The sequence below is a fragment of the Octopus bimaculoides genome, chromosome 6 (assembly GCF_046866305.1).
Source record: "Octopus bimaculoides isolate indiv1 chromosome 6, ASM4686630v1, whole genome shotgun sequence".
Lineage (NCBI taxonomy): Eukaryota > Metazoa > Mollusca > Cephalopoda > Octopoda > Octopodidae > Octopus > Octopus bimaculoides.
Genome location: NC_142933.1, coordinates 64,041,698 through 64,066,596, shown reverse-complemented (window position 1 = coordinate 64,066,596; position 24,899 = coordinate 64,041,698). Strand labels below are relative to the sequence as shown.

General features: G+C 37.2%; 1 protein-coding gene across 1 annotated transcript in view; it reads left to right on the top strand.

Moving 5' to 3' along the window:
* Nucleotides 1-24,899, top strand: part of LOC106878351 (malectin-B) — an 81,891-nt gene that overhangs the window by 52,555 nt on the left and 4,437 nt on the right. The window contains exons 2-3 of the mRNA XM_089353997.1: nt 16,711-16,890; nt 21,951-22,008. Coding sequence (XP_089210123.1) covers nt 16,711-16,890; nt 21,951-22,008 — 238 coding nt within the window. The remainder of the gene's footprint in view (nt 1-16,710; nt 16,891-21,950; nt 22,009-24,899) is intronic.

Genomic DNA, 24,899 nt, shown 5'->3' with positions numbered 1-24,899 from the left:
TATGGTGGTATTTTTCTAATAATGTTTGATTTGTATAAGTCATTTCCTCTGCCTATGTCAATTCTGTTTGTGTGTGTATGTGAGTGTCTCTGTAGAAGAAATGCTCTTTAGAAATATGAAAAGATGCTTTGCTGCATTATCAGTGGCAATAAATATATTTAAAAGAAAATCTGCACAGGTTCTGTATAAATTGTGTATGTGTGAGTGTATATGTTTTATGTTTAGGTATCGGTATGTGAATGTGTCAGTGTATCCGTACTTCTGTATGTTTGCTTATGTGACTGTGTGTGTGTGTGTGTGTGTGGTAACTTGTCAAGTTGTTTGTATCTATGTGTGTGTGTGTTTGTGGGTTATGGTGCTGTTATTGTAATTTAGCACCCGTTCATTTCTGACTGAGCAGATACTATGTTAAAAAAAATGTGTTCCAAACATGACTATCCTGTCTTTTAGTTACACATAATGCATTCTAAGACTAAATTATATAATGTCCTCATTACAAATGTGATGTGTGTGTGTGTGTGTGTTTACATTCCAGTGTGTTTATGCTGGCCTGTCAATGTGTATAATTGATGTATGTGATTTGAAAAGATATTTTACTTCCGTGTTTGAATTCTCAACACTTTTCATTTTATCAAAACTCTCTTTCACTCACTCACTCACTCACTCTCTTTCTCACATGCAGACACTCTTTAGCTTTCCATCATATAAACTCACAGGCAAACACACCCTCACTTATATGCACAAGCATGCTTATTTCTATATACACCCTTGAATATAAAAACACTTGTAATACAAGCATTGCGACTTGCATAAAATAAATAAATAAATAAATAGACATTGATTGAAATAGTGATGATGATGACGACGACAATAGTCACCAAAAAGAATTCGTTCAGTATATACATACTGGGCATATCTCAACGCACACTGTGTTTCTTATATACATTATACATACAGTCCAGCACTCACTAACATTCAGCATATAACTTTACTTATATGAATTGTGTGTGTGTGTGTGTGTGTGTGTGTGTGTGTCAGTGAGTGTGAGAGAAAAATGTGTTACATGCTTGCAATACATGAAAGACTGTTTTCTCTTGTAAAATATGTGAGATGGACATCCTGGTTACTATTAACACATAATCTTCAAACCCACTCTCCCCACCTCTTTATCTCCCCCCACACATACACACAATTCATATAGGCCACATCTCCATGTCGTTTTGATATTTTTAATGCATGCTTTTTTTTTCCTAACACAGATGTTTCTTCTGCTTATATAGTTTGTTTTTGTTTGTTTTAGTTTTATTTTGTTTATTTTATATTTTGTGGGTGGGGAGGCTAAGATCTGAACATATAACTTCTCTATTACCCCTTCACCACTGCCTGGCATTCTCTCTATTATATATATATATATATATATATATATATATATATATAGATATAATAAATATAGTGCATTATGTGTATATATATATATATATAAGACCCATCAAGCCAAATAAAATCGCAGTTGTGGCAGATATTGGCGTCACACAAATGACACCTGTGTTGGTGGCACGTAAAAGCACCTTTCTAGTGTTGGGTCTCATGGAGCCAAGGACCAAGACCATTTGGCATTGTGCCATGCTTTGAGCATTGTGCCTCACGGAGCCAATGACTGAGTCCATTTGGCATTATGCTGTGCTTGAGAAGACCCATCAAGCCAAGTAAAACTGCAGTTGTGGTGGATATCAGTGTCATGCAAATGGTACCCAAACTGGTGGCATATTAAAGCACCCACTAAACTTGGATTGGTTGGCGTTAGGAAGGACATCCAGCTGTAGAAACCATGCCAAAGCAGACTGGGGTCTGGTGCAGCCTCCTAGCTTACCAGCCCTAGTCAAACCATCCAACCCATCAGAGAAAAAAAGAACAAGATTTGCTGACATTGCTGGAGAGCAAATGATGATATTATCAGTGCTGTTCTTCTCTGGGTATGCAAAGGTTGGTAGACCACATCGAACCTACATAAAGCAACTATGTGAAGCCTCCAAGTGCTCTGAGAAGACCTACCATGTGCAATGGTACACCAAACAGACTGCAGAGAATAGATCATGATGATGGTGATGATGATGTTGATATAGATACATATAGGTACATGATCACACATTTCAAGGAAGTGGTACAGTTGACTATAATAAATCTTCAACCCAGTTCATGACTGGTAATTATATTATCAACCCCAGAAGCAGGATGGAAAAGTTGACCCAAACAATATTTGAACTCCAAACATAAAGGAATGAAATAATAAAGTACTGCATTGCATTTTGTTTGACACTTTACAGATTCTACCAATCTTTTTTTTTTTATTAAATAATAGATATGTATACTTTTCTTTTATTCTGTTACTTGTTTTGGTCTTGTAACTGCAACCATGCTGGGAAACCACCTTCAAAGGTTTTAATTGGTTACATCAACCTCATATCTGCTTTTGGTTTGATGCACTGATACTCTCTCTCTCTCTCTCTCTCTCTCTCTCATATATATATATATATATATATATATATATATATATATATATATATATATATATGATTTGCTGGTCACCACAAGGTAATTACATTAAAACCAGTACATTATCTGTCAATTGTAAAGCTTGTCTATTCACATTGTTTTCAATTAATCATGCATTATCTCATAAATTTGAGATTTTGATGTTGCGGTTGTTTTTTATAATGACATTGTAGGGTAGGTGTGAAAGGCTGGATCTGGCTGGTTTGAATATAAAATAGGTAGAATATTTTGGCCGGATATAACTGGTTTAAATGCTAAAGGGTTAAATACTTCATCAGTAGATTCATCATCTTACTAAATTCATTGTTGGTAAATACACTATCACACTGTCCTTCTCGTCACCTGGCATAAAGCCACCTCCCTCAGTGATATGCTCACCTCAGTCAAGGGATCCTTTCTTATGAACTACTAGTGCTAGTGCCATGTAAAAAGCACCCAGTACACTTTGTGAAATGGTTAGCATTAAGAAGTGCATCCTGTCGTAGAAATCATGCCAAAGCAGACATTGGAGCATCGCGAGTCCTCTGGCTCATGGGTTCCTGTCAAACCATCCAACCCATGTCAGCATGGAAAACAGATATTAAATGTTGATGAAGAAAAAATACATTGCTAAACGTTATTTAAAGTTATTATTTGTGGAGTTAACACATTTTAAAGCTTTATTGAAAGTATTTATACACAGACTGCTTTCTATTAAGAATGAAAAAAAAAAAGATTCAGGAGACAAAATATTCCATCCTTTGATCTGGAAACTTTTTAGAACTTTTGAAAAAGGAACAACCAAGAAACAAAGTAATAATCAGTCAAACTGTGTATTACTGCTACAGACATGACACATCACAGAAAGAAATAAAAAGTCAGAAGTCAATGTGTCATCAGTGAACATCAAAGCTGCCAAAATACCAAAATATTTGGAAAGCATTGCTCATAATTTGTCTTTTTTTATATGTTTTTCTTTCCCCCCAGTTTAACTGTTTTGTTGCTGTATTTCTGTTGAAATACACTGCTTTTATTTCAAATAAATTTTTAAATGATGAAAAATTTAGCAAAATAACTGTCATTGTTAAGCTGGCGAATGGTGGCAAGCTGGCAGAATTGTTAGCATGCTGGACAAAGCACGAAGCAGCATTTCTTCTGGCTTTATGTTCTGAGTTCAAATGTTGTCAAGGCCAACTTTCATCCTTACGTGGTCAATAAAATAAGTACTCGCTGAACACTGAGGTCATTGTAATTGAGTAGCTCCCTCCCTCAAAATTTCAGGCTTTGCATCTGTAGTCGAACGAATTACTAAGCTGATGTTTCTCAGACAAATTAACATGTTTTATGTTGAAACTGGCCAGATCCAGCCTCTCACACCTACTCTACAATGACAATTCTAAAAATAAAAAAATCACATCTTCAAAATCTTGAAGTTACAAGAGCAACATGATTAATTTTTGAAAATGTGAATGAATAAGCATTACATTTCATAAATTAACCTGAATGCTAAAGGTTTCAAATAATATGTTGTTGTTGGTAAATACACTATCACACTGTCCTTCTCGTCACCTGGCATAAAGCCACCTCCCTCAGTGATATGCTCACCTCAGTCAAGGGATCCTTTCTTATGAACTACTAGTGCTAGTGCCATGTAAAAAGCACCCAGTACACTTTGTGAAATGGTTAGCATTAAGAAGTGCATCCTGTCGTAGAAATCATGCCAAAGCAGACATTGGAGCATCGCTTACGATGTCAAGGGTTCCAGTCGATCCGATCAACGGAACAGCCTGCTTGTGAAATTAACGTGCAAGTGGCTGAGCACTCCACAGACACGTGTACCTTTAACGTAGTTCTCGGGGATATTCAGCGTGACACAGTGTGACAAGGCTGTCCCTTTGAAATACAGGCACAACAGAAACAGGAAGAAAGAGCGAGAGAAAGTTGTGGTGGAAGAGTACAGCAGGGTTCGCCACCATCCCCTGCAGGAGCCTTGCGGAGTTTTTAGGTGTTTTCGCTCAATAAACACTCACAACGCCCGGTTTGGGAATCGAAACCGCGATCCTATGACCGTGAGTCTGCTGCCCTAACCACTGGGCCATTGCGTCTCCACTCGAATAGTATAAATACAGGGTTAAAATATATGTAACCTATGTAGTAGATATAAACTGTATAAATTTTCCTATTTCTGTGTATATTGAATAAATGATGAACAACCTCAATCAATTCCAATCCCTGAACAAGCAGCCAATCTGTTTATAATGCTCAAAGGTTAAAATAGTGTTAATAGTGCATTTTCTTTATGGTCATGGTTCTATTTTGAAAAAATAACTTTTATTTGTTTTGTTTATTTGTTTTTGTTTTGTTTGTTTTTTCTTTCATGTGTACACTGAGTACACTTGTTACTAATAACTCTTCTTTGTCTTCAAATTTTGTTTAACAATGTTAATGAAAGGCAACATATTTATTTACTTTGAGACTATTACCATCATTATTTCCTCATTAGGTCCAATTAAAATATAATGAATTAAGACTACATTGTTACATTTCTGTAGTAATTAATGTTAATAATATGATGTAATTAGATTATTGTCATGCACATAGATAGGGAAATTTTTTTTTCTATGATTATTCAGAAATTAAGAAGGGGATATAATATTTCATTGATCGATCCTTTCTTCTTTTATTACATAACATACATCTTTTCTAGCGTTGCAGTAAAAAAATCAAATTACAAGTTTTATTTGTTAATGAAAGGCAATGCACTTATTTAAAGATGTATTTATGTCGTGGATAAAAGGCAGATGATGATTCAATTGGCTTATAATGTTAATTAGCTTGCAATGAAAATTCAGACAATGTATTTACTACGATATATTTTGATATATTTTCCCATGATGTATTTACTGAACATTTCTATACATCTCTATCACTACTATAGCCACAAACATACTGCACATTTTCTGTTTACCAAATTTCACTCCCAAGGCTTTATAGGCACAGGAGTGGCTGTGTGGTAAGTAGCTTCCTTACCAACCATATGGTACTGGGTTCAGTCCCACTGCGTTGTATCTTGGGCAAGTGTCTTCTACTATAGCCTCAGGCCGACCAAAGCCTTGTGAGGGGATTTGGTAGACGGAAACTGAAAGAAGCCTGTCGTATATATGTATATATATGTGTGTGTGTTTGTGTGTCTGTGTTTGTCCCCCTAGCATTGCTTGACAAGCGATGCTGGTGTGTTCATGTCCCCGTCACTTAGTGGTTCAGCAAAAGAGACCAATAGAATAAGTACTAGGCTTACAAAGAATAAGTCCTGGGGTCGATTTGCTCGACTAAAGGCGGTGCTCCAGCATGGCCGCAGTCAAATGACTGAAACAAGTAAAAGAGTAAGCCAATGCTGTTAGTGGAAGGCACTTGCCTAAGCTACCATGCTGAGGGATAAAACCTAGTGCCATGTGGTTGCAAAGCAAACATTTTAACTTAATAGCCATACCCATCTGTCTGTGTGTGTATATATATATATATATATATATATATATATATATATATATATATATATATATATATATATATATATATGTATATAATGTACACACTAGGTTACTTATATACACACACACAGGCCCACATAATTTTAAGCTCGTCTACATATACATACTATTGCACTTGTCCCCATTCATACGTACACACTCACATACACCATTCTTACATACACATACGTGCTTGCGCACCTTAGTTCGTCCAGGTCACCATTATTATCTCCCTTTCCTTCAGCCTCTTTCTTCTAGCCATTTCATCTTGTTGAACCGTTAATCCCTACAAATTTTCTTTCTCTCTCTCTGTGTTTTTCTGTTTCCATTTTTCCCCCTCTCAACCCTTTACATTGAAGAGTGTAAGCTCAAAACGTCAAAGACTTTTCCATTCTTCCCAAGTGTTAAACTAATACACATACTTGTTGTTCCTTCACCCGCCTTTGTCTTTTGTTTTCTGTACATTTGAAGTACACACACACACACACACACACACACACACACACACACACACTTGTGTGTGGAGCGGAGTTTAAGAAGCTCACTTCGCAATCACATGCTTTCAGCTTCAGTCCCACTTGGTAGCACCTAGGGCAAGTATCTTCTACTATAGCTCTGGGTTGACCAATGCCTTGTGAGTGGATTTGGTAGATGGAAACTCTGTGGAAGCCCATTGTGTGTATGTGTGTGTTCCATGCACACACTTGACAACTGATGTTGGTTTGTACACCTTCTGAAACTTAGTGGTTCAGCAGAATGCACCATACAATAAGTACCAGGCTTAAAAATATCATACCAGAATGAATTTGTTCAACTAAACTCTTCAAGCTGAACCCTGGCATAGTCACAGTTCACTGACTGAAAATAAGTTAAAGAAAAATATAGAAAATATATTAATTTTTATAATAAATATAAAGAAACCAAGAAACAAAATTCACTAAATGATATCATCATAATCATTATGTTAGCATCTCTTTTTTGTTTCTCCACATTGGCATGGGTTGGACAGGTCTGCAAATTTTGTTAACCCTTACTTCTTACTATATCCTTCAATATTTCACATAACCAGCCATACCAGTGAGAACAAAAGTTTCTCATCTCTGACACGATTTTTCTTCACAAGATTTTCTTTCTTTCTCCTTTTCTTTTCTTTCTTCCTTCCCTTTTTTCTTTGTTTTGCCATTATTCTTTGTTCCATTCTGTATTCTTTCTATTTCCTTTCCTTTTTTCTTACTTTTTTTCCTTTTCTTTCTTTTCTTGTAGTTTTGCTTTCTTTTATTCTTTCTTTTTTCCCCATCTGGTTTTCTTTCTTTCTTTCTTCTTTGGTCTCTCTCCCCATAACTCCATAGTAACATAGTCAGTCTCTTAACTTAACATCAGCTGATGTCTTTCATACCTACTAACTCTCCTTTCAGTTAAATGTTTATTTTATTTCACAGGGTAGTGGGTGGAGGTGGTTGCTGAGTCCTCCTCCTTCTCACCTGTTTACTTGTAAAAGAAGACAGAGATCTGTCCCAGAGAAATTGGTTAATTTGTTGCCATAGCAGCATGATAATTAATGCGATCTTGATGTCTCAAAGAGCCAACTCAGCAAAGAAGCCTCTATGTGGCCACTTGACCTGCTAGAAATAGCAGCCAAGTTTCCCTTAAATTACATCCTACCATTTTAAAGAGAGAGAGAGAGAGAGAGAGAGAGAGAGAGAGAGAGCAGAAAACATAGTGCATTATGTAACCCCTGATACACTATTCCTGAAAACAATATGGGATGTCCATGGTCGGATAGCTTTTGATCATAAGGTTTCCCCAATCAGAGTAGGCCTGAAACTTAAGAAGTTGATCTTGTAATATTTTGTTTGATGGAGCACAGCTCAAAAAACCCACCCAAAATTTACTTAAATACACCTTTAACCAGCTAAACAGTATCACCACTACCACCACCACCACCACCACATGATAATGTTCTTTAGTTTATCAATGTCACTTAATGGCAGCAGTTCTCCTCAAGTACAAATCCCAGGCCTTCCCCCAAAATATTAGTGAAATTTTCCATGCCCCTCTATACACGAGAAGACAAAATAGAATCTGTATCTATATAATTCTTCTTACATTTACCATGGTGCTGGATAATCATCTTATTTTTATTAAATACTAGCAGAAATACCCAGCTTTGCCCGGGTTAAAGAGAATAATGAAATCTAAAAACGCCGTCTAGACTATGCAACCCTCAACTGTTAGTAGCTACGATACCATATTTCTACATTAATAACTCTCCAATCCATGCCAGCATGGAACATAGACATTAAGTGGAATGCCAGTCTCTCATCTGGGAAGGCCTTGAAATCAATGTTACCAACTGGGGACTATGTGTCGCAGTGATAATAAAAAGATTCAAAGGAGGTCTACAATGAAATAATTTTACTCAACACTTTGCAAGTGAATCAGTGGAGGCAAAGATGCGTCTCATTTACTTGACAATTTATGCACCACATTGCAGAAATCACAATGTAAGTATATCTGAAAGGGTAGTCTTACACTGTTGTACCGTTGAATTACAAATAATGCTCATCTGTTATGTTCGGGTTAAAATTTCATCAACATCAAAAATATATGAATTTTCATGGGAGTTATGGCCGTTATGCATAGAATATAATTTCCAAATTTCATAAAGATCCGTTCAGTACTTTTGACGTAGTTTTGGATAAGAAAACAAATTACTAATGTGTGTGTTTGTGTGCATGTGTATGTGTGTGATGGGTGTATATATGTATAGATATCTGTATGCATGTATATATATGTATATATGTGTACATATTACATGTACATCTATATATATATACCTCTACACATATGTATACATATACATGCATATAGATCTATATCTATATATATATCTATACATATGCGTGTACATATACATGTATATGTATACATATACATCTCTCTCTCTCTCTGAAAGTATCGAAATGTGATTGTTTCAGTTAGTGGAATAGTTTCATGTTTTAAGTGAAAGTATTTGACATGAGTGTTTTTGTTTCACTTTTGACATGTAATACTTAAATAGTGGAGGAGATATTATGTTGCCGTGGGCTCGAACTCTGCAAGAAGTTAAAAAATTTTTTTGACTAAAACACAACTGGAACCCTAAGTAAGGCATCTGTAAAATTTGAATGAAATTGGTTGCGTAGTTCTCGAGTTTTAGGGATTCACACACACAGACAGACAGACAGACAGACACACATTCTCATTTTTATATATATAGATAGATAGCTGACGTACCCGGTAATTCCCAGAAAAGCGGGGCTTATCCCTTGGTTCTGTTCTCATAATTGTTTTACTAATCCAATAAGAACAATACAAAGTATGTAGCTCTTAAAACAGTTTTTGTGCATTTACAGATAATACCGAAATGTCTTACATAGGATCTTGTTTTTAGGAAATCCCAATAAGTTATGAATACTCAAACTGTGAAGTCAGTTCCACCACTTAGCAGAGTTGCAGCTATTCCACTTGATGCCACTGCTATAGCAATGTGTTTCATTTGATGCAGTTTAGCCAGAAGAAGGTTGATGACAAATGTTTTGCCAGTTCCACCAGGTGGAACTGGAGCATCCAGAAAAAAAAGACCTCCTCTTTCACTTTCAGTGCTCAAAATAATGGTCTTATAAACATCAAGTTGGTCCTCCATCAGTTTGTTCGTTATCAGCTATATATGTCGTCATTTCCTCGATGTTATAGCTGATTTCTCACAGGTACTCTGTTGTGAGATTGCTGCCTGCTCTGGTTGAGGCAGACCAAATGTGGCAATGCCTTGACCTCCCATAACTTGCACTCAGGTGTCCAGGTCAAGTAAATGGCATTATTGAACATTTTCTGCTGAATCCTTTGTAGGATGTCCTCTGCCATGTTGGTTTTGTGGGTCCCTAAAGCTTCAGAAGTTCACCCAAGCCACATGTCATCAACATGATAGAAAATAGCTGGATGCAGTTGACTTGCTGCTCTGCTGACTCCTCCAGTGTCTGGTCCCAATGAGCATCGTCCTTCAGTAGTCCATGTTTGCCACAGGCTTCTCTGTATGTCATGCAGACATCCCCATTGTGTCTTCAATGGTCTGTGAATGATGTAGGACCTCTGACAGTGTGCAGCAGTAGATGCAGAAACAAGCACTCTTGTTGATTACGATGCACAGTGTACACCCTCCCAATGGTCCCACTTCTGAAGACAGCATCTTCTTCCCAGCCCTCACTGAGTATTGAGAAAAACGGAAGTCGTCAGAATTTTGGATAAAGAATTTTTTTATTCAGTCATTATTATTAGTGCTTTCGTTCATCTTTGAACTTGTCAAATAAAATTGCGAATGTGCAAACAGTTTGTTCATTTAAATAAATCAGGTGTTTTTTTTGTTTTGTTTAGAAGACAAGAACATTGTTTTTGTTTTTGTTTTTTTTAGGTGAGATAGATAGGTAAATGTATAGGTAGATAGATGGATAGGTAGATAGATAGATAGATAGATAGATTGGTAGGTCGATAGATAGACAGACAGATAGGTAGAGAGAGGGAGGAGGAGGGATTTCTTTTCAATTTGGAATGTTTTTTTTACCATTTATTTATTTATTTATTTTACCATTGTATAGCTACTGGCATGGGACATGAGTTCAAGGATAGTGACCTCTTTTAGGATGGGGAAAATAACGAAAAAGGATGGGGTGCGTTCATCACTAAAAGCATTTTTTTTCCTTAATGTGCCAAGAAGGAAAATAAGAAGGTCTATGAAAAATTAAATATGTATATATATATATATATATATATATATATATATATATATATACATGTGTGTGTGCATATGTGTGTCTGTGTGCGTATGTGTGTGTGTGTTTGGAAACATGTCTATGTCTACACCGTGTAATTTTGCATGAACAAACATTAGTACAACATTTACAAATTAGAAAAAATATGTAAAGTTAGAATATCCCAATACAAGGGTAAGTCAAAAATAATGCCATTTAGTTTAGGACAAGTATAATTACCAACACAGGAACATGTATCATACATCAAAATGAAGCTGGTCCTCTGTGGATCACATCCCTACTACTCAACATAGTCACCTCTTCCCTCAGTAGCAATGATCCACCTTCGAATGAGAGCATGTATCCCTGTTCCGTAAAATTCTGTTGACTGTTCTTTGAGCCACTTCTTCTCTACAGTTTTCACTTCCTCGTCACTGGAATAATGTTTGCCTCTCAAACACTCTTTCATGGGGCCAAAGAGATGATAGTTCAGTGACGATGATAGTCCAGTGATGAGGAAGTGAAAACTGTAGTGAAGAAGTGGCTCAAAGAACAGTGAACAGAATTTTACAGGACAGGGATACATGCTCTTATTCGAAGGTGGAACATTGCTATTGAGAGAAACGGTGACTATGTTGAGAAGTAGGGATGTAATCCACAGAAGACCAGCTTCATTTTGATGTATGATACATGTTCCTGTGTTGGTAATTATATCTGTCCTAAACAAAATGGCATTACTTTTTAACTCACCCTTGTATATATATATATAGGGCCCCTGGACTGGCTCTTGTGCGGGTGGCACATAAGATGTACCATCCTGAGCGTGACCGTTGCCAGTACCGCCTGACTGGCCTTGTAGGGTTTCCGAGCGAGATCGTTGCCAGTGCCCCTGGACTGGCTCTTGTGCGGGTGGCACATAAAAGACACCATTTCGAGCGTGGCCGTTTTCGTGCGGGTGACATGTAAAAGCACCCACTACACTCTCTGAGTGGTTGGCGTTAAGAAGGGCATCCAGCTGTAGAAACTCTGCCAAATTAGATTGGAGCCTGGTGTAGCCATCCGGTTGCACCAGTCCTCAGTCAAATCGTCCAACCCATGCTAGCATGGAAAGCGAACGTTAAACAATGATGATGATGATGATGATATATATATATTCAAGAAGCAAAAAATAAAACAAAAATGATAGTGTTCAGTATGCTGGTTCGGTATGTTGGCCACAGGAATTTCTGTCAAAGAGACATGGTTAAACAAAGTTGTACATCATCTCCCTCTTTTTCTCACATACCCACTCTTTGTCTCTCTCCTATTATTATTATTCCCACTGTCACCATCAACACTACTACTTTTAATAAAACATCATCAACTCTCCCTAAATTTCTTTGTCTCTCTTTCTCTCCCTCTCTTTTTCTTTCTTTCTCTCTCACTCTCTCTCTGTCTTCACCACCACCCTCACCGTCTTTACTGTTAGTCTCACCCCAGCACAAGGAATAGTAGAAGTGTCATTGAATAGTGAGGAGGTGTGGGGTCAAAGTGTGACACACAGAAATTAGTTTTCGCATTTGTTAATATTAGATTTATGAGAACAGAAATGTCAGGATAAGTTGGGTTATTTCCCTTGGCTAAGAAAATGAATGGATTATTTCCCTTGGCTGTCAAAGGAAAATAGATTATTTATATGTGGACCCCCTTCTAGGAGCCCTAGCCATCCAATTATAGATTTTTATTAAGCTTCAATGTGACTAGTAACAAACTGGATGTTACTTTAACATGTTTGCAAAGTTTCATGAAAATTTGTTAACGGGTGTAGACAGCAACTTGACACAAACAGACAACCAAACAGACTCACATTTATATATGTATAGATAACAAGTTGTTCATTTCCTTTTCAATTCTCACTAGTAGCCTCCTCCCCCATGAGAAACACTGCTTTAATGAATTAGAAATTTGTTCTTTGAATTTAGTGTAGTAATTTGGCATAAAATTACTACAATTTCTGAAATGAGGAATTTATATTATATATACTATTATGTATATTGCCCAAGGTGCCATGCAGTGGGACTGAACCAATAACCAAGTGGTTGGGAAGCAAGGTAAGAAGCTTGCTTCCCAACCACTTGGTTGCAAGTTCAGTCCCATGGCGTGGCACCTTGGGCAAGTGTCTCCTACTGTAGCCTCAGGCTGTGAGTAGATTTTGTAGACAAAAACTGAAAGAAGCCCATCATGTATATATAGGTATATATCTATGTGTGTGTGTCTTTGTGTCTGTGTTTGTCCTCCACCACCACTTGACAACTTGTGTTGATGTGTTGTACCCCATAATTCAGTTCTACCCCTCATTCTCTTTCTCTTGTATATGTATGAATGACCTACATGCAGTTATCTCCAACAGTTGTAACTCTTATGCAGACAATACTAACCTCCTACACTCAAGTACCATTCACATCACCTAGATATCTCATGCCAAATCAACATTGACTCAATGAACAAGATACTTTGAAAACACCCTCCATTGGGTCATACCAGTTTTATCTTCTTCATTGCTGCAAAAAAAGGACACATCAGTCAGTTTAATCATGCATGTGCCTAAGAAAACAGGGTGGTGGTCATAGTTGGAATATATTTTGATCATAAGCCTGCTCTAAGACTAAACAGCAACAGCTACTCTCTAGATAATGTAGTCTTAGATCTTGTATTTTTTTTACTTGTTTCAGTCATTAGACTGTGGCCATGCTGGGGCACTGCCTTGAAGAATTTCAGTCGAATGAACTGACCCCGAAACTTTTTTTAAAAATCATAGTACTTATTTTATCAGTCACTTTTTGCTAAACTGCTGGATATGGAGGCATAAATGCACCAGCACTGCTTGTCAGACAGTGGCAGGAGAACAAAACAGACACAAAGACAGGCTTCTTTCAGTTTTTGTCTACCAAATCCACTCACAAGGCTTTGGTTGGCCTGAACGCTATAGTAGAAGACATTTGCCCAAAGTCCCGCACAGTGGGACTGAACCCAGAGCCATATGGTTGAGAAGCAAAGATTTTACCACACAGCCACATCTGAACCTATATATAAAAAAAGATATCCTTATTTAAATGACTTTGATCATAGGATTGCTTGATCAGTATTGATCTGGAGGTAAACATCAACAAAAAAAAGTGTGGCAGTGTTCTAGTTAAAGAAATTGCTATTAGTACTGCAGTGACATAAGAGGGGTAACAGCTGGAGCAATGGAATAGCTGGAGTGGTAAAGTTCTAATAGTATTTAGTTTTGTCTACCCACAGTTTAAGTTCAACTCTCATTGGTTGGAGATATCTTTGCTGCTACAAATATTGATTCTGCATCTAATCAAAAGATAAATAATGTACATATTTGATTAACCCATTTGATTAACCTAATCTGCCTGAGACTGCCCTTTGTTCTGTAATACAAACTTCTACCTTTAAAGTTATCTAAATTAAAATCTTCCATCAAAATTTCATATTAATTTGTTTCTAGATATCAGCTTAATAATGACAAAAAGTTCTTCATTATTTAAAAAAATTAATTGGTGAAAGGCAGTATATTTCAGTTGAACTGCGATAACAAAAGGGTTAATATATTGTAAATACTAATATAAATTGTTTCTATTAGTTCCATCAAGGTTGACTTTGCCTTTCACCCTTTCAAGGTCAATAAAACGAATATCAGTGAAGGACTGGGTCAATGTAATCAACTTACCCCTCCTCTCAAAAACTGTTGGCCCTTTGCCAAAATTTGAAACTGATATTGATTGTTGCTATTATTGGTGTTGTTTAGCCCAAATTGACCCTTATTGAATAGAACTGTTATAAGCCTTGACCATACTGTATTTTTGATGCCCAGCACATTATTATTCAATGTTTTTTTTTTGTTGTTATTAATGATGATGGAATGTGATACAAGGGAGATTTGGATGTTATTTCTAGCAGATCAAGTGAATGTATAGAAATTCCTATCATTAGAGTGAACTACTATTTATGAGTACAAGAGACATTGATTATTTCCCTTTTTTTAGGTCCTCCTAGTATGGGATAAGTGCAAGTATTTGAGTTCAATATTTAATTTTGATTTTATAGGTTTGGGTAGTAGGGGCTTAAGGAATGCAATAGAGAGTTGTTGTAAAGGGATAAACTCTCAGCAAGAAATAATCAGGCTAAATGCTTAATGCAGGGGTTGCAGAAATAAATGTAAGTAAATGGCTCCTCTGACAATTTTGATAGTGTGTGTTACAATTATAGCATCAAGAGAACTACCAGTTCATCATAGTTAAAATGGCTGATTATTTCATAAACATGTGTACTCTTAATGTAAACCTCAGGCAGAATCGGTGTGATACTGTATATGACGAGGCTGAATTCCTTGAATTAATCCTTTGCTTGTCCAAAGCATTTTCATATGTTTGTCCTAAATACTCTTTTACTCTTTACTCTTTTACTCTTTACTCTTTTACTCTTTTACTTGTTTCAGTCATTTGACTGCGGCCATGCAGGAGCACCGCCTTTAGTCGAGCAACTCGACCCCAGAGCTTATTCTTTGTAAGCCTAGTACTTATTCTATTGGTCAAGCGATGTTGAGGGGGACGAACACAGACACACAAACATACACACACACACACACACACACACACACACACACACACATACACACACACACACACACACACACACACACACACATATATATATATATATATATATATATATATATATATATACATATATACGATGGGCTTCTTTCAGTTTCCGTCTACCAAATCCACTCACAAGGCTTTGGTCGGCCCGAGGCTATAGTAGAAGACACTTGCCCAAGGTTCCACGCAGTGGGACTGAACTCAGAACCATGTGGTTGGTAAGCAAGCTACTTACCACACAGCCACTCCTACGCCTATATGTCCATTCTTGTTTCCAAACTTTTAATTTGTCCTTTGTTTCACACATTCTGAATAATGTAATGCCTTCCTTTTGAAAGTCTCACGTTACTCTGGTGGGTGAAAAAGAATTGGGAATGTGTATCAAATATGATGCATGGACACCAGGGGAATATCCTGTGTATCATGTGTATCATGTGTGACATACATACAGGACAAGCAAAGGGTTAAAATGCAGGCCACCTGATAGGGTGGCCTTGTGAAGGACTGTTGACCAGTCCAGGTGAGAGTGTTATAATCTCACTTATTTAAACACTTCAAAAACTGGAATAACTTTTAACCTAATGTCTACCTGATTTCACTCAACAAGTCTTGAGACTGTGACAGGAGATACTTGTCTAAAGTATTTCAAAATGGAATTAAACCATGGAACTCATGATTGTGAGGTTCACTTCTTAACCATGTGGCTATGCTTGCACTCAAAGTGCAAAAAGTCAATAACATGGACATCAGCGGGTCTGAAAAAAAGGTGGAGTTAGGTGGGAGGATGGGGGTGGGGGCAGAATCAATGAAGAACTTTTGATGGAGGTTAAATGAATTTGGTGCAATGCCTTGTGCCTCAAAATTTCTTTAAAATGACTGAGGTTCTTAAAAAAAGATTGAGGCTGCTTGCAGCGACATCATCAACAGCAATAGCATATGAGCCAACAGGAGAACTTTTATGTTGTGGCTCAATATGCTAGAAATAGCAAATAAATCTCCCTCAAATCATAACAAACTTTCTTAAAAAATGGAAGGACACATGGGATGATGTACTCAGTTATCTCAATATGGCTGAATAAACATGTATCAGGTTGAGTTGAAGTTAATTAACAACATTGGGTCTGGCACTTTAACAGCCAAAACCCAAGCATATAATTGTACTGTTCACTACCCCATGGAGATGACTCTAAGTATGTGTTCAACATTCTCTTTTTGCAGATATTTGATGTGGTTTTAAATGGAGAACACACCATTGTAGATGAACTTGATATTTTTGCCAAAGTTGGAAGAGGTGTGGCACATGATGAGATGCTAACATTTTCAGTGAAAAATGGTAAAGTGAGAGTAAATGGGGAAACATCACAGATTGATGGCAAAATTACTGTGGAGTTTATTAAGGTAAGTAGTTTCATTTTATAAACATTGAATTTCTTACTGTGAAAGCACATGACTTTGTGGTTAGGGTGTTGGGTTCACAGCCCTAAAAGTGGGTGATATATTCTTCCTTGAGCAAATATTTCATTTCATGTTGCTCCTGTCCATTCAACTAAAAGTATGTGCTAGAAGCAGCTGGAGTTAACATTGTGGGGGACTGTTGACCAGTCCAGGTGAGAGTGTTATAGTCTCACTTGTTTAAACATTTCAAAAACTGGAATAACCTTTAACCTAATGAACCTGTAGGCTCAAGACAGAAACTAACTTAAAAGAATTTCTTACTGGGTACTCCTCACTAAAGCTAAGCTGACATGTTCAAAACCAGTAAATAACTTGCTTTTGATCAGGCAAAAACTGCATCTCAAAGTCTGACCTTCATCTTCAGAGCCAGATAATACTTCAGGTATCCCATCCTAACCCAACAATTATGAGCCCTCTACAAAGCTCAAATGAGACCCACAGTGAAATATTGTTCCTACATTTGGAGAAGGTGCTGCTGCTATACACAAAGACATTTTAGACTGCATTTAAAAATGTGACAACTAACTGGATGGCATGAAGTCATTCATTGAGGTCTATCCACTTTTTGGTGTTAACTCAGGCGATGACCAATCTGATATTGGTTCTGGTCTGGTTGTTATCATGAATGCATCATGGGCAAGTTAGCTTGACAGTGCCCATTCCTCTCTAAGCTGTTAGCCAAAACCTACTTGAGATACCAACACTTAGGCCCTAAGCACTAGGCTGTTGATCTGAGTAGGTTCCTCCACCCTAGGCAGTGATTCCTTGGGAAGCTTTACCCAGGGTTTTACACCTACTGGTGCAGTTTTAACACCATTCCCATACTTGGTTTAGCTCACCTGCTGACGTGGGATACCAGGGTGTGGCATTAAGAGCCATCAAGTGAGAGATTAGGAGTTGAATGAAGACCAGGGATGCCTGACCCCCTGACCATCCCTGAGAAGATGCAGTTGCCAGACATCATAGGTACTACCTCCATTCAGAGATCCCCTATACTTCATATATAATCTCATAGTATGGTGGCAAGCTGGCAGAATTGTTAGCACACCTGGCAAAATGCTTAGCCTCATTTCATCTGTCTTTACATTCAGAGTTCAAATTCCACTGTTCAGGGTTAATAAAATGTCAGTTGAGCACTGGGGTCAATGTAATCAACTGAGCACCCCGCCTCCCCCGAAATTGTTGGCCTTATGCAAAATAAGAAAAGAATATTAATCTCACAAGGTGATGTGTCTTAACCTTTGCTGACTTCCTGAACATTCCACATTATTTAGAAGAGGATTTAAAGAAAAGAACAAAAAATAGTAAAACATGATTTTAACTATTTTTAGTTTAGATCACACAGGATAATGATGCCAACATAGCTTTTCATTCATCTGTGTTTGATAAATATGAATAAAAACCTGTGAGCCATTTGATAATATAAAGGATCCACTAGCTTCAGACCGGCTTTAACTGGTTTTGTGCATACTTAGAAGAAACTTTCTGATTTTTTTCTAATTTAAAAAAAATTTCTTTTTGATTTTTTTTTTCTCATTTTTTGGGGGGAAAAAATTTATTTTATTAGGTTTTGTTGTTTTTACTTGAGCTAATCTTTTTATTTTTTATTTGTTTCTGCCATTAGACTGTAGCCATGCTGGAGCACTACCTTGAAGTATTTTAGTCAAATGAATCAACCCCTTACTATTTATTTTTTTCTTTAAACCTGGTACTTATTCTATCAGTCTCTTTTTGTCAAGCCACTAAGTCATAGGGACATAAACACCAACACTGGTTGTCATGCAGTGATAGGAGACAAATATAAACATGCATGCATACATACATACAAATATATATATAAATAGAAATAATATATTTCGAAATCTCTCAGAGAGATTTATGCAGTAGTGATATGATAAAGTAGTTGTATGCTATCAACTTAATGTGACAGTCCCATGAAGGGAATAATACTACTGCTATTTAACCCTAGGAAGCAGCACCACTTTTTGTCAGCCTTGATACATTTCCTGTGTCCTTATATATATATATATATATATATATATATATATATATATATATATATATATATATATATATATATATATATATATATGCATATGCATATATATGACAGGCTTCTTTCAGTTTCCATCTACCAAATCCACTCACAAGGCTTCGGCTGACCCAAGACACTTGCCCAAGATGCCATGCGGTGGAACTGAACCCATAACCATGTGGTTAGGAAGCAAACTTCTTACTACACGGTCATGCCTGCATGTGTGTATGTAGAATAATTATTAGAGAGACATATTTTAATGTATACAGATGTGAGTGGAACAATCTCTAAAGAAACGTGTGGCTGTTTAACCCCTTAGCATTCAGAAAAATCTGCCAAATGCAATGCATATGCATTCATATTGTTTTGAATTAATAATGCTCAGGGATTTCAGTTATGTGATTGTTTATTCTTAGAATTACATTGTAAGGTAAGTGTGAGTGGCCAGATCTGGCTACTTGGAGCATAAAACAGGTAGAATATTCGGTCAGTTTAAATGCTAAAAAGTTAATAGATATGTCTAGAAGAATCCTTAGAGTGACACATATTGATGTACACAGCTGTGTGCAAGGGACAAGCTTTAGGGATACATGTTTGGATGTTTATCCATGTGTGTTGAAGAATCTTTAGGGAAACAGGTTTGAATAGATATAGATGTATATAGAAGAATTCTTAGGGCCACACATTTCAAAGTATGTATATATATATATATATATATATATATATATATATATATGTATGCAGGTGAGGCTGTGTCGTAAGAAGTTTGCTTCCAACTATATGGTTCCAGGTTCAGACCCACTGTGTGGCACCTTGAACAATTGTCCTCTACTATAGCCTCAGGCTGACTAAAGTCTTGTGAGTGGATTTTGTAGAGGGAAACTTAAAGAAGCCCATTGTATATATGTATGTGTATATATTTATGTGTGTGTGTCTTTGTGCCTGTGTTTGTCCCCCTCCCCACCATCGCTTAACTGATGTTGGTGTGTTTGCGTCCCCATAACTTATCGGTTCAGCAAAAGAGACCACTAAAATAAGTACCAGGCTTACAAAGAATAAGTCCTGGAGTCAATTTCTTTAACTAAAAGATCCCTTAAGGTGGTGTTCCAGGTTAGTTGCAGTTGAATGACTGAAACAAATAAAAAGATAAAAGAAAGAATATATATAGGTCTGTGTAGGACAATCCATAGGTGCACATATTTGGATGTATATAGATGAGTGTAGGGCAATGTTTAGAGAGACATTTAGACATATATAGATGTATGTAAAACAATCATAAGAACATACAAGGTATATATATATCATATTGCATTTATATCTGTATGTATGTATGTATGTACACGTGTGTATATGTATGTGTGTGTGTGTGTGTGTCACAGGAGTGGTTGTGTGGTAAGTAGGCGCAGGAGTGGATGTCTAGTAAGTAGGTGCAGGAGTGGCTGTGTGGTAAGTAGCTTGCTTACCAACCACGTGGAACTGAGTTCAGTCCCACTGCGTGGCATCTTGGGCAAGTGTCTTCTACTATAGCCTTGGGTCGACCAAAGCCTTGTGAGTGACTTTGGTAGAAGGAAACTGGAAGAAGCCCATCGTATATATATATATGTGTGTGTGTGTGTGTATGTTTGTGTGTCTGTTTGTCCCCCACCCCAAGCATCGCTTGGCAACCGATGCTGGTGTGTTTACGTCCCCGTAACTTAGCGGTTCGGCAATAGAGACCGATAGAATAAGTACTAGGCTTACAAAGAATAAGTCCTGGGGGTCGATTTGCTCGACTATAAAGGCGGTGCTCCAGCATGGCCGCAGTCAAATGACTGAAACAAGTAAAAGAGTAAAAGTAAGTAGAGTATATATAAAAATATGTGTGTGTGTGTGTGTATATATATATATATATATATATATATATATATATATATATATATATATATGAAAGTATGGCCTAAGATATAATAATGGGAACAGGTTCAATTCTAGAAGCTGAACTGCATATCTATTATTTGCTGGCAGATTGCACGACAGGTTACATTAAATAGGTTCTGCCAATTTCCTCTTAGTGGATAAACGAGCAGAATTACCTCCCCTTCACATCACATGAAGATTATACACAACTTCATAGCAACTCATCTACCAGAAGATTTTTCTGTGATAGGTAGTACTTATAAATGACTTGTAATTTATATTGAAAAATTTTAACTATTTATGTTACAGCTAATATATATACATATGCATATATCTATATGTTCTTGATGATAAAGTACAGAATATTGTGATACCAAGGAATAAAAATGTATTCAATGATATTTTTGAGTTTTATCTCATTTATTGTAAGCTGAAAACTTTTATTAAATCTTTGCTCTGAGTTTCACATTTTCAATCTTTGGATGGCTGTGAATGCTGAAACAAGTATAATCTGCATATATAGTTGTTTCCCTAATAAACACACATATGCACTTATGCCTGCCTGCATGTGTGTGAAAATGTTTGACCCGGATGCTTAGATCCTGGTTAGGTGTTGGGGAAGGTGTCATTTTCTTGCATTTTGCATGTGAGCTTTTAATTTTGTAGTTAAAATGCATATGCATATAAAAAATTTTTTCTTTAACTTTATCAGATAAAAAATGTTATTTTCATGTTCATATGCACTTTAATAGCAAAGTTTAAAAATATTATGCATCCTGATGTTAGTTATGATATTCAATAATATGATTATTCCACCAGCATCCAGACAGGATTCAGCATTGTCATGAAACACTTTCATAGATTTTTTTTATGGAAGAAGATAAATGTGTGTGTGTGTGTGTGTGTGTGTGTGTGTGTGGATAGATAGATATTGCTTGTCCAGCATTCACTGCTGTTACAGTTAGTAAAATTTTCAGCTTACAGTAAATAGGATATTATGTGTGTGAACTTGTATGTATGATTGTTTTCATCTTATGTGTTTGTTATCAATTTTATTTATCTTTCATTATAGGGTGACTCAGACAATCCAAAAATTAATGCCATTTACGTTATGAAGGGTACTCTAGATGGTAAGTTTTAATAACATCTTTTGTTACTGGAAGTCTGACCTCTTGTGCTAAAGTCATATTATTTAAACCAAATACTAGTACACACACACACACATGCATACACACACATGCATACACACACAACACAGAACCTCTTACATATATCATATTTCACTGACATATATTCTTTATTTGAGCATGAAGTATTTTTTAGAATTGTTAGAGCAATTGTTATTGAGAAACTAATATTAATAGGGGTTGTTGTTTTTTCGTAAGTGTATATTGAGAAGTTCGAGTTTTTATTTGCTTTGTTTTATTTTGTTTGTCCAAAAGATATATTTAATGGGCCTCACCGAGGCGATGACTACTGACCGAGACCTTTGGAAATGTGCTGTGCGTGAGAAGACCCGGCAAGCCAAGTAAGATCGTTGCCAGTGCCCCTGGACTGGTTCTTGTGCGGGTGGCACATGAGATGCACCATTTTGAGCGTGGCCGTTGCCAGTACCGCCTGACTGGCTCCTGTAGGATTTTCGAGCGAGATCGTTGCCAGTGCCCCTGGACTGGCTTGTGCGGGTGGCACATAAAAGACACCATTTCGAGCGTGGCCGTTTTCGTGCGGGTGACACGTAAAAGCACCCACTACACTCTCTGAGTGGTTGGCGTTAGGAAGGGCATCCAGCTGTAGAAACTCTGCCAAATCAGACTGGAGCCTGGTGTTGCCATCCGGTTTCACCAGTCCTCAGTCAAATCGTCCAACCCATGCTAGCATGGAAAGCGGACGTTAAACGATGATGATGATGATGATGATACTCTACCCCTGACAGCTTATTTTTATGGAGTATTAGTTACAGTGTTTTAAAAACAATGTCAAGTATGAGATTAGGTTAGCAGGCCTCAAACCTTTGTTGCCAGCAGAAGTCTGAATGTCTTTGCCATGCTCTGATGAACAAGGTTACATTTTTTTAATTTAATTACTATTGTTATTATTAAGGTGGTGAGCCAAAATAGCTCAGTTAGGAGAGCATTAGACTGAAGATCTAAATGTCTCTGGTTCAATCCCAGGTTTCGGCATCTGGTGGCTGGTCTGCTTTCTTTTGTGAAGGTGCATAGTTCAGTGGTTAAAGCGTTGGGCTCACAATCATGAGATAGTGACTTTGATTCCCAAACTAGGTTGTGTGTTGTGTTTTTGAGCAAGACATGTTATTTCATGTTGCTCCAGTTCACTCAGCTGTAAAAATGAGATGCGATGTCATTGGTGGCCAAGCTGTATCAGCCTTTGCCTTTCCTTTGGATAGCATCAATGGTGTTGAGAGGGGAGGCTGGTATGTGTGGGTGACGGCTGGTCTTCCATAAACAACCTTGCCCGAACTTGTGCCTCGGTGGGGAACTTTTCTAGGTGCAATCTCATGGTCATTTGTGACCGATGGAAGTCCAAGGCTGTGAGCTGGCAGAATTGCTAGCACACCGGGCAAAATGCTTAGCAGCATATTGTCTTTCTGTTCAAATTCCACCAGTGTTGGCCTCGCATTTCATACTTTTGGAGTCGGAATCGTCATCATCATCATCATCATCATCATTATCCATGTTGGCATGAGTTGGACAGTTTGGCCAGGGCTGGTAAGCTGGGAGGCTGCACCAAACTTCAGTCTGTTTTGGCATGGTTTTTACAGTTGGATGCCCTTCCTTACACCAACCACTCCGAGAGTGTAATGGGTGTTTTTACATGCCACCGGCACAGGTGCCATTTGTGTGACACCAATATTTGCCACAACTGCAGTTTTACTTGGCTTGATGGGTCTTCTTCTCAAGCATAACATAATGCCAAGTGGACTTGGTCATTGCCTCTGTGAGGCCCAATGCTCGAAGCATGGCATAATGTCAAATGGTCTCAGCCCTTGCCTCCGCTCAAAAGGTTCTTTTATGTGCCACCGGCACAGGTGCCATTTGCATGACACCAGTATCTGCCATGGCTGCAATTTTACTTGGCTTGATGGGTCTTATATACACACATAATGTATTATATCTATTATATCATCTATTGTGTATATATATATATATATATATATATATATATATATATATATATATATATATAATATGTATATGAGAGTCAAGCAGTGGTGAAGGGGTGGTGGAGAAGGTATATGTTCAGGTCTTAGCCTCCTCACCCACAAAAAAAAAATGATAAACAAAATGAAACAAAACAAAAATAAACTATATAAGCAGAAGAAACATCTGTGTTTAGGGGGGGGGGGGAAGAAGCATGCGTTAGAAATATCAAAATGACATGGAGATGTGGCCTATATGAATTCTGTGAGTGTGTGAAAGGGAGAGGGAAAGAGAGAGATAAAGAGTTGGGGAGAGTGGGTTTAAAGATTATATGTCAATAGTAACCAGAATGTCCATCTCACGTATTTACAAGAGAAAACAGTCTTTCATGTATTACAAGCATGTAGCACATTTTTCTCTCACCCTCACTGACAATGCATGCATGCACACACGCACTTCGTATAAGTAAAGTTATAAGTTGAATGTTAGTGAGTGCTGGACTGGATAAAATAAATATCAGTTGAGCACTGGGGTCAATATAATCAATCAACTTACCCCTTCCCCTGAAACTTGGCTTTTATTCAAAATTTGAAACCTATAATTGTTATATTTTGTTAGCTTAGTCAGAAGAAGAGCAGCAATGTTTACTTTGCATGGTCTATGAGACGGGCAGAAGAAAACAAGGAAGACACATGACTCCTGGTTTGCTGCAATAGAAAGCTGCCCAAGATATTGAGTTGTTTTCATCATATCTCTCCTCACCGCTCTTGACCCTTTAGCGTTCAGTTTACTCTGTCAAATGTGATACTTATTTGTTCACATTGTTTTGAATTAACCATGTGTTATCCTGTAGCTTTGAGATT